At 37.1% G+C, this 15,236-nt stretch overlaps 1 protein-coding gene across 2 annotated transcripts in view; it reads left to right on the forward strand.

The window, feature by feature from the left end:
- The first annotated feature begins 3,538 nt into the window (after positions 1 to 3,538).
- Positions 3,539 to 15,236, forward strand: part of LCAT (lecithin-cholesterol acyltransferase) — an 853,467-nt gene continuing 841,769 nt past the window's right edge. The window contains exon 1 of one of the 2 annotated variants that reach the window (XM_044081229.1): positions 3,539 to 3,797. In XM_044081229.1, coding sequence (XP_043937164.1) covers positions 3,647 to 3,797 — 151 coding nt within the window. In that variant the 5' untranslated portion in view covers positions 3,539 to 3,646. The remainder of the gene's footprint in view (positions 3,798 to 15,236) is intronic. The other variant, XM_044081228.1, reaches the window with a different exon arrangement.

Below are 15,236 nucleotides of genomic sequence, written 5' to 3' on the forward strand. Positions count from 1 at the left end.
ACCAAATACATATGCAAGTACTCTAATAGCTTAAATATCTCTAAATAAGCCAGCCACAATTAAAAGGTTTAAATATATTTAATAATAAATAAAAGCACAAGGTAATACTCAATAACTCAACACAGTGACAACAGAGTTCAGAATCACAGGGAATACTTTAAAACAATATTACAGGACAGTCTCAAATAAATACAGAAAACATCTAAGCAAATCTTTGCTGTATCCATATCTATATCTAAGAGATACTATGCCCTAAATGACGTACTTACAGAGCAAGACAAGTGCTGATGAGAGGATGTTGTCAGATCCAAAGGCAAATGCAAAATGCACAGTCTTTCTCTAAGAGATAGTTCTTACATTAATAATATACATTACTGCTGAGTAAACTGGATGAGATCACTCTTTGTCACTTCTGCCTTCAGTTCCCAGGCTAAAAGAAAATTAAAATGTAACACCTCTGTCAGAAATACTTATCTCTCAGAAGCTTGCCTAGAACTGGAAGTCATAAAACAGCTAAACACCTTTACATTTGAAACCTGTAATTATTTCTGTTTCCAGACAATAGAAAACCCTCTATCTCTTTGCTGTATTAATTAACATCATAGCACATCAAAAAATTGTTTACTTTTCAACTTATTTTCTTAGAGTTTTGCAAGTCAACCCTGTATGTCTTAACTTCTACTATGAAAGCATACATTTGCACAGGCATATAGTTTATACATATTTTTGCTCTTTTCCAGCAGAGTACACTGTGGTTACATTCTTGGAGCTCAGTTCATAACATACAGTTCAACACACACTTCTGCTCCAGTAAATATCCACACAACACATAGTTCTCCCACATTTGTAAGACAAGCCCATGGATCACATCAATATTTACAAATGGCATATGATTATTTACAACATTCCAAATAGCTGGCCTGGCAGTGTCACATTTCTATATAAACCATATTAATACTTTCAAGTGACATATAATTATTTACAAAGTTCCAGCTAGCTGGGCTGGCAGTATTTCAGTTTGCCACAATGTGTATCATCTGAAAATCATGGGCATATTATTTATAGCTTGTCAAGAGTAGCGACATGATGCCCTGTGCTTTGCAGAGGACAAAGATAGTCATTGTAAGGGAACAAGCATTTTAAATTATTTTTAAGTTAAATAGCTGTATTTTAAGTTAATGATCATTTAAGTCAGTTTTTGATTTTACTGATTATAACATATATTTTCTACTAGTGGAGAGGAAACCCACCTTTGAAGTTGTGAGACTGCTACCTCTGGTTTATGTGGCCACTTCCAAGTATCCTTGGAAGACCTTACCAAATCCTTCTGGCTTAACTTGTCAGCATGTTTTTATATGAAGCTCTTAAAGAAAAGAACACACATTTTGATCCAAGGGTAATTTCATGCACATGCACAAATATTTTGGATTGGCTCAGAAAAAAATAGCAGCTGTCCCTTTGATGAGGAACTCCAAAGGTATGGCTGCATTTTAAGTGAGGATCTTACTGAGAGAGAGTGCAGTTAGGGAACTGCACCTGTGCCTGAGGTGTCCCTTTTGCTACCCCTATATGGAAAGGGCTCAAGTGCTCCCAGACCTGAGCTAGCTTAGCTTTTAACAGGTTGGATAGCCATATCCAGTTGGATTCCTCTGTCTGTAGTTGTCAGAAACATGAGCCTCCATGTCTGTGACCTGGAACACCTACATTGTAATTGAGCAACCATATGGTCACTAAGCTGCCATGAACTGTGTACATGAGAGAAGTTGGAGAGTACAACACTCTCAGTTATTTCTCATAAAACATGACTGGATGAGACAAGGGGTGGAAGTTTCACTTTTTTCTGGAAAAGAAAATTTGCAGACATAAAGAAATTGCAAGTAAAACTCAGCTAAGCTAAAGTGTTCATTGCATAATACCTTAAACTTCCTGTAATAAAGGCCCATGGGATATATGCAAGGGGTATATTAAGGGTATAACAGCATTTCAACTACATTGCTTCTGAATGCCCATGATGATTTACTCTTTAAGTCTTTATGGGTATATTCAGGCCAATAAACCCCACTGTGTATATCAGTGTTTTGGCCTTTTTAGTGAACTCATCAGCACAGCATAAGTGGATTTTTGGTTACACTTTAGAATCATAGAGCTTAAAGCCTAATGTCCATAAACATTAAGGTGCCTGCAAAATATCCTAACTAATATCCAAGCCAAAGTATGAAAAGGTCAGACAAACAAACCATTCAGTGAAAACTGAAAATAAAACCCATCCAGGCTAAAGTTTTCAATGTGCAGAATATACATCACCCAGTTTACAAACCTTCTTGGTGATGTCAGCAAATGCTTATTGTATATTATATCAAGGTTCAAGCTCATCAGGAAGCAGCTTGTTGTTGTCATTAGTACATGCATGCCAAATGTGATTGCTGATGAAGATGCCAGTGTCCAGCACCAGCTGTAACATACTTTTCACCAATACTGCAGAAGAAAAATAAAATGTTCTACTGGAAGCCATCAGGAATGACAAATTTCAGTGGCATCCTTAAAATAAATATATCTGCAAAGCATTGAGTGGTCATGAGGAACACTTGAATTAAGCAATACAATAAGTTTTAGATTATATGGCTATGCTTTTGTCAGAGATCAAAGGACATCCACATCATGGCTGTCTAGCGAGAAGCTGGTTATTAACTCTTGCTAAGATCCATAATTACCACAGCAGTTTCTTTTCTCCTGTGTGACTCCCATCCTCCACTGACTTGTATATGCATGACTTGCATATGCATATTTGTATGGATGTGCAGCTGCCATTTTTGACCCATTCTTTGAACCTTTTCCCACTGTCCAGGAGCACTGCTCTCCCCTATCCTTGCTGCATACACACCAAGTGAAGTTAAAAAGTGGCTTGTGATTCATTTCCTTAGCTGTGTGGTGGTGTTGTTTAGAGCCTAATGATGCATGCAGAGAGTGACTCCTTTATTTATAGAGCACAAGTGGGAGCTTGGAACTGTGGTGATTGTTGCTATGCCAGGAAGGAACAGTGGGTGACAGTGTTACCAAACACTGGGTTAACCATGTCTTATGACCCTTCACTTGAACAATGCATTTTATTTATATCAAATACCAGTTACTGTGTTTTTTTTTTTTCTGGAGAATAGTTAAAGCTGTCATAATTGCAAGTCTATTTGATTTCTTCCTACACAGTAAAGCCTTCATTTAATACAATTGATCTACATCTGCTAATTGGTGCAAAAATCCAGGTGAAGCTTTGCATCTTTCATTTGTAGCCTGGCCACTATTATGTCAGGACACAATATTATGTGTGCCCCACTTGAGGAACGTACTCTTTTTTACAAACCAATTCAAACCTTTCAGAACAGACGTAGTCATAGTGAAAGCTGAATTACAGTATTATATTTATTGTATTATGTACCATGAGTTCATTTGCTGTATCTTCAGGTACATTGACCCTGAAATGCATTGTTTGTGGAGCAAATAAGGCTGAGTCAGTCAGTTCCAGCATTCTAAAGTAAACAGAATAGTTGGAGTGCTTGCATTCTCTTTCTATGTAACTCTCTAACTCCCAAGTCTGTCATTAAATACTGCTGATAGATGTTCACTAATCCTGTATCTTCCTGCGGTATCAGACATGCTTTGCTTCAGCTTTTATTCCCTTTTACTGTTTGTGCTCTTTCATCAGCCCTGCTTGTCAAACACAGGCTGGATCCTTAATGTCCTGTTTCCTCCATCTTCAGAACCCCGTGCAATGAAATTTAACGACACTCCCCCAGTAGTGCTGGGTAAGTAATGTTTTTAATTTTTTTGTCTCACTATTAGTTTCAGATAAAAAGATTAGCAGATCTCTAGAGAAAAATCCTATTTCCTCTCCCCAGAATAAAATCAGGTTGAATTACTTGGTAACTAAACATTAATGAACTATCAAGACCATTAATTTAATTTTGTAGAACATTAGCAAACAAAACAATGTTTCTGACACCTCGTGTGAAGCCAAACCTCCCACATATTGCAGGACTCTGAGCAAGCAACCTGAAACATTTCTGAGTGATAAACAACACCTATTATTTCAAGCTGAAATTAAAATTCTTTGTTCTTGAGTTGTGCATATTCTCCTGCATCTTCCAGCTTGGTTAAATCTCTGTTAACTTGTTTTCTCCACCTATAATCCTGAATTTTCAGTTTATGTCAACACCTTGTGAAGCATGCAAACATTTTTAGAATTAATTTAAATACTGAGCTCTGATATTAATTTGTCATTGTAAATAGCTTCTCTATTACTGTCATCACTGTGTATTTACTAATGTTGATACTGCTGTTACAGTATTCATTTTTTTACTGACTTTTCTTGTTTTTGTGTTAATCTGATATTGTATTGTGTAAAATACCTGGGGCTTTTCTCCATGGGCTTTCACTAAAAAGGGACCATACTTCTCAGTTGGACTGCCCCAATAAATTAACGCAAATAAATATATGAATACATAAATAAAATAAAAACCTTAAACTGGAACGCATTCCTGCACTACATATTAGAAAATGTGGAAACAGCATTCAACCTATTTATAAACAACAACAGTAACAACAAGAAATTTAGTTGAGGTAGAAATTACAGTATCTACAGATCTGAGAAATTTAGTTTTGTATTGTTCTCATGCTACAGATTATGATTCCATACTTTAGGAGTACATTATATGCTAATCATTTTTTATCTTTTGTATTGTGTTAATACATTACAAAGCTAACTCTTTCTGAGGAATAAGTAGCCGAAAATACAATCTTACTCTAGCTAAATGGAAGTTATGTTATGACTTTTTTTTATATTTTGTTTTAATTTCTGTAAATATCTCAGACTCAGAACAATAGTTAGGTAGCTTTGTCCTCAATGGTTTGATCTGTTTTATCTAACTAATTATCATACCACCATGTTATGATAGGTGCAGAGGAATGTACAAGACCACCTCCTTCCAATACTGTATGTACACCACTGAAATTCTTTGAACAGAACTTGAAAGAAAGTCCTATGTAGTCAGGTTCTTAAAATGTTCTTTTTTTCTTAGACACTCGAGTAATGTTCTATAATACTCTCTTCTTATAAGGCATAACATAAGGAATCTTTTACATTAGTTCAGATAATTTTCTCTAATTTTAGCTGGATATGATACTCTGAATGTGTGGTTTCACACTATGTTTTTTATAAATAGTACTGTGGCTCTATAGGGTAAAAATGATATGTTTAGTGGCATAAAATTATTGCTAAAGATTTATTCTGATATTAAACATTATCCATGTTATGCAGCTGAGTATGTGAGTTTTGTGGTATAACTTTAATGTATTTTCCTGTATTATTTTTTTACTTTTAAATTGTTGCTTTAAGAGAACTATAAGTCAGTCCTAAATGGCAACAGTCGAGTCTCTTTCTGTTCACAGGGTGCCTTGATTTACCCAACTGCTAACCGGGATTTCTGATACATAAACATATTAACTTAACAGTATGCCACTAACCGTAAGGGGCATATTTTAAAATTTTTAATACATGTTACTACAAAAACAACCACAGAATGCACTGGAGGAATAATGGAAAAAAAAATATTTTAAAGATGCTTTAATAAGAAACCATGTATCTATTTCTATATTCTTATAACTAAGTAAAGACGTAAGCTATTCATAATTCTGAGAAAACAAGAAATCAGCTGCTACCAACTTCTCTTCTCATTCACGTGGTCTGCCAGACCTGCTTTACCCTTCTGCTGACTCAACCTGAATCCTTCCCATGGCCAATGATGAGACTGAGGACACTAGTACAGCTTTGTACTGCTGCCGAGGAGTGGTCCCTAAATACTGTTACCACCATGGCAGTGTTATGAAGTTTGGAAATACTGCCTTCCATAGGTGCATGAGCAACATCCTAAGTAAGCAGCTCAGTGCTTATGTAGCACAGACTTCTTCAGGCTCGTAAAACTGATTACTGCAGTGAGACTAGATTGCCTCCTTCACCATAGGATGATGTGAGAAGATAAATGTAGCACAAAGTTCTCCAGGCTTGTAACACTAATTATAGCAGAGAGACTAGACTGCCACTCTCCCCATAGGTTAATGTAAGCAGACAACTGCTTATTAACACAGAATTCTCCAAGCTTGTAACACTAATTACTGTAGTGAGATTAGACTGCCTTGCTCCCCACAGGATGATGTAAGCAGATAACTGGTTATTAGCACAAACAGCTTGTAACAATAATTACTGCAGTGAGACTAGACTGCCTCCCTCCCCACAAGATTATATAATCAGTTAACTGTACAGTGTTCACCTGGCTCATAACACTGATTACTGCAGTGAGACTTGATTACCTCCCTCCACACAGGATGATGTAAAAGATAACTGTACGGTGCTCACCTGGCTCATAACAAGATTACTGTAATGCGACTTGATTACCTCCCTCCACACAGGATGATGTAAACAGATAACTGCTTATATAGCACAAACAGCTTGTAGCACTAATTACCGTAGTGAGACTTGATTACCTCCCTCCTCCACAGGATGATGTAAACAGATAACTGCTTATATAGCACAAACAGCTTGTAGCACTAATTACTGTAGTGAGACTTGATTACCTCCCTCCTCCACAGGATGATGTAAACAGATAACTGCTTATATAGCACAAACAGCTTGTAGCACTAATTACTGTAGTGAGACTTGATTACCTCCCTCCTCCACAGGATGATGTAAACAGATAACTGCACAGTGTTCACCAGGCTCATAACTCTGCTTACTGAAGTGAGAGGCCCCTCAGGGTGGACAACATGACATTGGTCACTCATTGCCATTCTCCCCCTGCAGTACTTCTAGCAACATTGCAGCTAATTCAACACATATAATTTGGCGCACAATAAGAGATACATCCCTCTGGGACATGGGGCAATTCAAAACAAGAAGGCCTTTATCACATTTGCAAAAGTCATTCTCGTAACTATACTTTATAAAGAAAGATGAAACTAGAACTATTCTACAAAACTGGACTAGTAAGGAAGTGATGAGTCATGTAAATTAGATGGGAAAAAAAGTATAAAATTGTAGCACATCACTATAATTAAGTACTAAACAGTGTTTGATTCATAAAACTTGCATCACAAACTGTTGTATGATGGTGTATAATATAAGCCATGGTCCTGATTGTGGTCAACATGTATCAAGCATGCATCTGTCATAAAATCCCGATGTGCTATATGTTGGTACACAAGTCATAATCCTGATTATGTAGTTTAATGGGAATGTATGTATATACTACAAAATCACAATGTGCCATAAGGTGGTGTATGTTTACAAGCCACAATCCTGATTGTGTAGTCTAATGGGCATTTATGTACCACAAAGTCACAATGTGCCATAAGGTATTGTATGTGTACAAGCCACAATCCTCATTATGTAGTCTAATGGGATATATGCAAAACAAAATGTTATATGATGGTCCAAGTGTGCAAGCCATGGTCCTAATTATGTGGTCTAATGTGCATATATGTGTATGCCCAAGTACATACATGTAATCAAAGGTTCAGTTCAAAAACATTATAGCATGCAAACCACATGTGGAAGGCAGTGAAAAAATCCTTAGCATTGCAGTCCATTCTCATGGGTTTACTAATAAGTATGTATCCTGAACAAGGCACCATTTATCATCATAGGGATGATTACAACAGATACATATAATGCCATGCACCAGGCAGCATCAGTACTGAGACTAATTGTGTTATGTAGTACTGAGCAGCTACAAATAGCTGCATCAGTCCCACATGAACATTCTAACCTGCACAGTCTGTGTGGCTTGTGCCATGATATGGGTGACAGAGTGCAGTGCCCACCAGCTCAAACAGCTGCACTGATACCACATGGACTGTATGGCTTCAGCAGTCTGTGTACCTTGTCCCATGATATGGAGACATAGCATGCCATGCCCACCTCCTGCAAACAACTACACTGATAACACATGGACACTATGATCTGTATGGTCTGTGTGCCTTGTCCCATGACATGGAGAAATAGCATGCCCTGTCCACCTCCTGAAAACAGCTGTTCTGTTATCGCATGGACACTATGGCCTAAGCAGTCTGTGTGCCTTGTCCCATGATATGGAGACATAGTGTGCCATGCCCACCTCCTGCAATTTTCTGCACTTATACCATATGCACACTATCACCTGAACAGTCTGTGTGCCTTGTCTCATGATATTTAGATATAATCTGCATGCCAACCTCCTGCAAACACCTGCACTAAAACCACATGGAGCCTATGACCTGTATAGTTTGTGTACATTGTCCCATGGTATAGAGACATGGTATGCCATGCCCAACTTCTGCAAACAGCTATGCTGATACCACATGGACACCAAGATCTATATGGTCAGTGTGCTTTGTCCCATGCTATGGAGACATAGCATGTCATGACAACCTCCTGCAAATAACTGCACAGGTAAGACATGGACACTATGATCTGTATGGTCTGTGTGCCTTGTCCCATGACATGGAGAAATAGAGTGCCCTGCCCACCTCCTGAAAACAGTTGTTCTGTTACCAAATGGACAGTATGGCCTTAGCAGTCTGTGTGCCTTGTCCCATGATATGGAGACAGTGTGCCATGGCCACCTTTTGCAAAAAGCTGCACTGATACCACATAGACATTATGACCAGTATAAGCCTTGAGCCTTGTTCCATGATATGGAGACATATCATACCATGCCCACCTCCTGCAAACAGCTGCAGTGATACAACATGGACACTATGACCTGTATGGTGTATCTGCCTTGTCCAATGATATGGAGACATAGCATGCCATATGCACCTGCTACAAACAGCTTCACTAATATCACATGGACACTATGACCTGTATGATCTGTGTGCCTTGTCCTCTGATATGGAGACATAGTGTGTCATGGTCATCTCCTGCAAACAGCTGCACTGATACCACATAGATACTATTGCCTGAGCAGTCTGTGTGCCTTTTCCCATCATATGGAGGCATAACATGCCATGCCCACCACCTGCAAATACCTGTACTTTTAAAACATGGTCAGTATAACCTGTATGGTCTGAGTGTATTGTCTCATGATATGCAGATGTAGTGTGCTATGCCCACCTCCTGCAGCCATCTGCACTGATAACACATGGACACAATGCCCTATATGGTTTCTCCCTTTTTTTTTTTTTTAATAATTTTTCCAAGTCTTTTGTCTGGCTAATACCATGACAAGAATGGATCCCATTCCTAAGTCAAAGTATAATTAAAGTTCATACAATTAGTATTGTTTCATTCATTGTTGTTAACCAGAAGTGCTCTTTGTAGCACCTGCAATGTGCCAGTATTGACTCCTGCAATTCATATGGAGGTAAATGTATCAGTGATATATCTTGGTATGATTTCAAATTCTGTTTTATAAGACCCATTGTTCCTTCTACTATTGGGACTGTTAGAGTATTCTTCTTCCACATTGCTCTTGTTTATGCCTGCAAATCCTGGTATTTTATGAGTTTGTGTCTCTCTGTACATAAGACACTATAGTCACTAGATATAGCAAATTTCAATGATCAATGCTACTTTTGATTTCTTTTCATGGACTATTATATCTGGTTTTCTTGCATCTATTGTTTTAACAGTTGGTATTGGGTGATCCCATGTGTGATAAACTTCATAATTCTCTATAAATCTTTCTGGCTCATGTTTCCAATGTTTTTCAGCTACTTTAATATTTATAATGTTTGCACAATCCCCAATGCAACAGTTTTGCCACATTATTTTGCCTTTCAGTATACTGTCCTCCTGCAATTAGTATATCACAACCAGCAACAAGATGTGCGACTGTTTTCAATTCTGGTTTTACAAAACCTAAATTTGTCTGTTTCTCTGACATGTTCAGTGGACTCATAAACCAACCTTAATCCACTATCATGGGCAGCCAATATTTAACCTTTTATCTTTTGGTTAAAATTTACCTATCTTTAACTAATCCTGCATTTGATCCTGATCAACATGAGGTTGTTCCAAGAGTTTTCTATACTTGCAACTATATTTATGCATTTTCCACATTTCTTGCCTTCTCGTCTGATCCTTCACTTTATATTCTTTCTTTTGTTTGTTGGCACATTCAGTTGCTCTCTGATTTTTATCTTCTTCTGGTATGATTTCCATTCCCACTTGACACTGATATGCTTCTGCTAAATAAAGCAGGGAAGTTATCTTAGGTGTATTCTCCTCATATTTTTAGACTTTCACTATGTTTGGGTCTTGTGAGGTCAGCAGATATGTATGTAGTCCTATGATGCAGATCTATACATGTAATCAATTTCAAGGAGCCCACACCTCCTTCAGAATGAGGAATATATAGTCTTGGCTTGCACTGATTTTTATAAATCATTTGATAAGCATGAAGCATCCTTCTTGTTTTCCTGTCCAATAGATCCAACATCTCTTGGGGCCAGTCAGTCACTCCAAAACTGTAAGGTAGGACAGGAAGAACAAATTGGTTTATAGCTTGGATTTTGTTCCTAGATGTCAGCACTGTTTTCAGTATTAATTTTAGACTTCTAAAAATTTTTTACTAAGTTTTATTTGCACTTATTCATGTTTTATTGTTTATCCTTTGTCAGTTCCCAAATATTTATACACTCCCTCTTGCTCAAGTTCTTTTATATCACATTCTGTCTCAGGCTGATGTTTTCATGGTGTTGCATCTTTTCTGTATTAAAGGTTGCTTTTACACATTTATGAAGACCTAATATCATCTAAAAACGTTTTGACCACTTGCAGTTGTGCTTTTGGGTCCTCATCTAATGGACTATACAGTTTTAAATCATGTACAAACAGAAGATGAAAGGTCTTTACAATGTTTTGCTTTCTGAGAGCCAAATTGTAGCCATGACTTAATCTGTTGAGGTCAAGACAAAAGAGCAGTGATGAAAAAGAGTCACCCTGGAATATCCCCCTTTGAAGTTTTATCCCCGGAATAATTATTTGTTCTTTATCATGGCTTAACTGCTGAGTGTTTTGCCACTGTTTCATGGTTGCTGTATTGTAATCAATCAGTAAAAGGAGTATCTTCTACATTTTTAAGCAGTCTTTATCAATGCATGTGGAACACTGTCAAATGATTTTTTCTAGTCTATCCATGTCATACTCAGATTCTTCTCCTTTTTATAGCTGTCCATTATGACTTTATTTAACAACAAATGATTCTTTGTTCCATATGACATTCTTTTGTCACCCTTTTGTTCTATTGGCATGATTGAGTTTTCTTCTGAATGAATATAAACTCTGTCGTCAACAATTCCAGTGTATAGTTTATACATTGTTGGAAGGCAAGCTATTGATCTAGCTTGCAGGCTCCCTCTTAAGTAGAAGTATTGTTTTTCCTGTTGTTAACTAGGCTGGAGTCTGTTTGGGGTGCTTATATAAATAGTTCTTACTTATGGCTAAGTCTTCATGTAAAGATGTTAATACTCTTAGCCAGAAGTTATGTACTGCACATCTGGGCCTGAGGTTTTCCCATTATGAGCTTTTCTTAACTTTATTTCAATCTCTCTGGATGTTACTTCATCCCATTCCCATTTCATGTCATGTACATTTGAACTTCTTATCCTTTTTTTTTACTTCTTCTGTCTGTTTAGCATCTTTGTTATGTTCCACAGGATCTTCATATATATTTCTCTAAAATATATGTTTTTCTTCTTTTTTGGTGGAATTTCAGTTTGTCTTGTTTCCCAGTTCTCTGTAAAACCTTTCTGAGTCATCAATAAATTGCTTATTTTGTACTTTTCTTTCATATTTATCTGCATATATTCTAAGTTTTTCTGCCAGTGCTGATATTTGTAGTTTATTATTTGCAATAGTACATGATAGACCCTGATCTTTTCTGATACTCTGCATTGCTTTTATCACATCTATCTTTCTGAGTATTTTTGTTGACCTGTTCCCACATCCATACTATTGTAACAGTGAAACTTCTTGTCTTAATTGCTTTATAGTTTTCCCTATTTAATACTTCCATGATGGCATTCAATTTCTCCCCTTCCTTTCCTTACTACCCTGTGTTTTTGTGGTAAGACCTTATTCGTTATTAATTTAGCTGCACAATAATATATCCTATTTACTTCTGTTATGTCACAAGACTCTCTAAGGACAGCCCTACTTACTGTGTTCATTTGTTTTATGAAACTTCTAACTTTTTGGATTTTATTGACTTTCTGTAGTCTATTCCTTTCATTAATCTTAATATGTCTGTCCATTTCTATTAAATCAAGCAACCGTATTCTTAGATCTTGTTCTTCTAAGCTGAGGGCACATTCTTTGTTCTCCATTTCCTACAGGCATTCTATAGAAAGTTCCAGAACATCTTCCTATGCCACATCCTGTGTCATCTGTTGCTCTTTCATATGGGAGCTCACTGGCCTATCACTCTACAGCCTCGACTGTGTCAGAGTTGCCACAATTTCCTGTTCCTTCTCTTGCTGTGTAACTTCAACTGAACATTTGCATTTGTTTCCTGTGAAAGGCTCCAAAGTATCTTCATATGGCAACTGATCAGATGTTACTCACTCCATTGGTTTCTCCTTAATTTGGGGATCCATTGTTCTATCTTGCTGTGATGCTATCTGAGTTAGATTTTCTACATTAAATCCTTTAATTTACAGGTAATCCATAATCTTAGTTTCTATTTTTTTAACTTCTCCATTACTAATCCTCTTTACTTTTCCTCTTTGTTTCCTTATTTTTGGTATTGTAAACTTTTCTCTATCTAGTTGTCTTTGCCTGTATTTCTCTTCAAATATCTTTGGTGCCATTATTTTGTATTGATTACTTTTGCTTTCTCCTTTGCCTAAATATTGCATCGTATTACATCTCTTTTTCTTTCCCATGTCCATATTTCTTCTTCTGATGGCTCCTGCTCCTCTTGTTTCTCCTTACTTTGGACTTATTTCATCATGTTGTGATGTAACCTGTGTTAGACATTCTGCACTAAATCCTTAATTTCGCAAATATTCCATAACTTCATCTTCTATTTTTTTAACTTCTACTTTACTAATCTTCTGTTCTGTGTTCCCTTTTTGTGATCTTATTTTTTATTGTGAAATTTTCCATATGTGGATGCCTTTGCCTGTAGTTTTCTTTCAATTTCTTTGGGACTGCCTTTTTTGTGTTGATTAATTTTTCTTTCTCATTTGCATAAATATTGTATCCTATCCTGTTGTATCCTGTTTCCCATGTCCATGTTTCTTTTTTGTACCTTTCAAAAGTCTTTAGATTTTGTTCTTTATATTTTTGCACTTCTCAGTCACTTCTTTTTCCAAATGGCCCAGGGTTCTTGGTCTAGATAATGTTTTTCATAAATCTGTTGTATTAATCAACACAAATTTTTATATGCAGTTTCTGGCAGTTTTTCTTGTGGAAGTGTTTTTCTTACCTGTAATTTCCCTCTCGATCTTTTTGCATATCTTCTGTCTGGAAATTCTGGGCTTCTTGCATAATAGTAACAATACATAATTTCTTTCTTATCCTAAGTAGTCCACTCTATCACCTTTATTACTCCTTTTTGGCCTATCAGTTTTTGTGATTTTTATGGACTGCTACTTCTTTCTGCAATGGGGGGGGGGGCATCCTCCCGCTAGGCCTTGCCTAGCCCTATTGTAGAAATGTTTTCATGTCTTGAGGATTCTACACTGTCATTTTTTCCAGTCCTGGAACCAGTGTGCCTACCAAGATGCCCACCTCCTGCAATCTGGTGTTCTGATACCACATGGATATTATGACCTGTATGGTCTGTGTGCCTTGTCCCATGATATGGAGACATAGCTTGCCATGCCTACCTCCCCGCAAACTTCTGCAGTGATACCACATGAACGCTATGACCAATCCTTGTGCCTTGTCGAAAGATATGGAGACACAGCGGGTGATGCCCACCTCCTGCAAACAGCTGCCCTGATACCAATTGGACACTGTGACTTGTATGGTCTGTGTGTCTTGTCCCATGATATGTACTGATACCAGATGGACACTATGACCTGTGTTATATTTACTTTCCTCCATTATCATTGGACTCCCTTATGCTTTCATGATGTTGCTATACTTGTTCTATTTTTATTGATGAACAATCCAGCTTGCTTCTCCTCTTATTAAATTACAGCTTTTTGGTGAAATACATAGTTAGCATGGTGAATTTATACATAATATACAAGATCTCACTGCTGTTTCACTGGATACCTTGCATTTGTATTGTATTTTATGTTTGTGTTGTAGTAATTCTACTCTGTTGTAATGTGCATTACAGCCTAGGCAGGGTCTGCAACTGGTCATTGCTTGATCAGTACTCTACCTTTGTAAAGCAAAATAAAATAGCTTGATTTTGCTATTTTTGTATTAGCTGTAGTTTTGTATATGCCTTTGACTGGTAGAGGTTGAAGTCAAATAGCTTGATTTTTCTATTTTTGTAGTAACTCTGTACTTTCATATATGCCTTTGATTAGTAGAGGTTGCATGCTTTTGTAGCAGAAGACTTTACTTTTATAGTTTCTGAAGGCTGTAAACTGCAAAATATATTTGTCTGTGATGTTTACTTGGGCTCCTGAGTCTATAAGTACTGATATTGGTGTGATTAGTATGAACACTGTTAATTTCAAGCTGGTCTATTGCTATTGCATTTACAATATTACATACATAATTATTTTGTTTGCTGGTGTTCTTAGTCAGTTGTGACGCTTGTTCATTTCAGCGTAATTTATATATTTTTCTGGTTGCCTCAATCAGCAGTCAGAGAAGGCTCTAAGGTCAATGGAGACCAGTCTGAAGACCTGGAAGTTGACTGGAGAGGAAGTACAACAGTTCAAGGAATTACTCGGGGCTCGAGCACCCCAAGAAAAGGAGGAAATTGGTGGAGTTTAAGAAGAATGAGGGTGCCTCAAAAAAGTATGTGTTAGGATTACAGAACAGATATGTGGCCGAGACAGGTATGGAAATAAGGTACATAAAGAAAGCTGGTAATGGAATGCAGAAATCCAGGAAGTGATCAAAAGAAAGGAGGAGTGCAGGAAAAAATGCAAGATAGAAAAGACCGACCAGGCTAGGAAGGAAATCTAGTTGGTTGAAAAGAAGCTAAGAAAGGAGTTGAAATAGCAAAGAATAGGGCATTGGAGGCACACTACCAACTTCTGGAAAGTGACTCAGTAGGTGGCACAAAGAAACTATATCA

Source organism: Protopterus annectens, chromosome 8.part0 (assembly GCF_019279795.1).
Source record: "Protopterus annectens isolate FY-2018-M chromosome 8.part0, PAN1.0, whole genome shotgun sequence".
Lineage (NCBI taxonomy): Eukaryota > Metazoa > Chordata > Ceratodontiformes > Protopteridae > Protopterus > Protopterus annectens.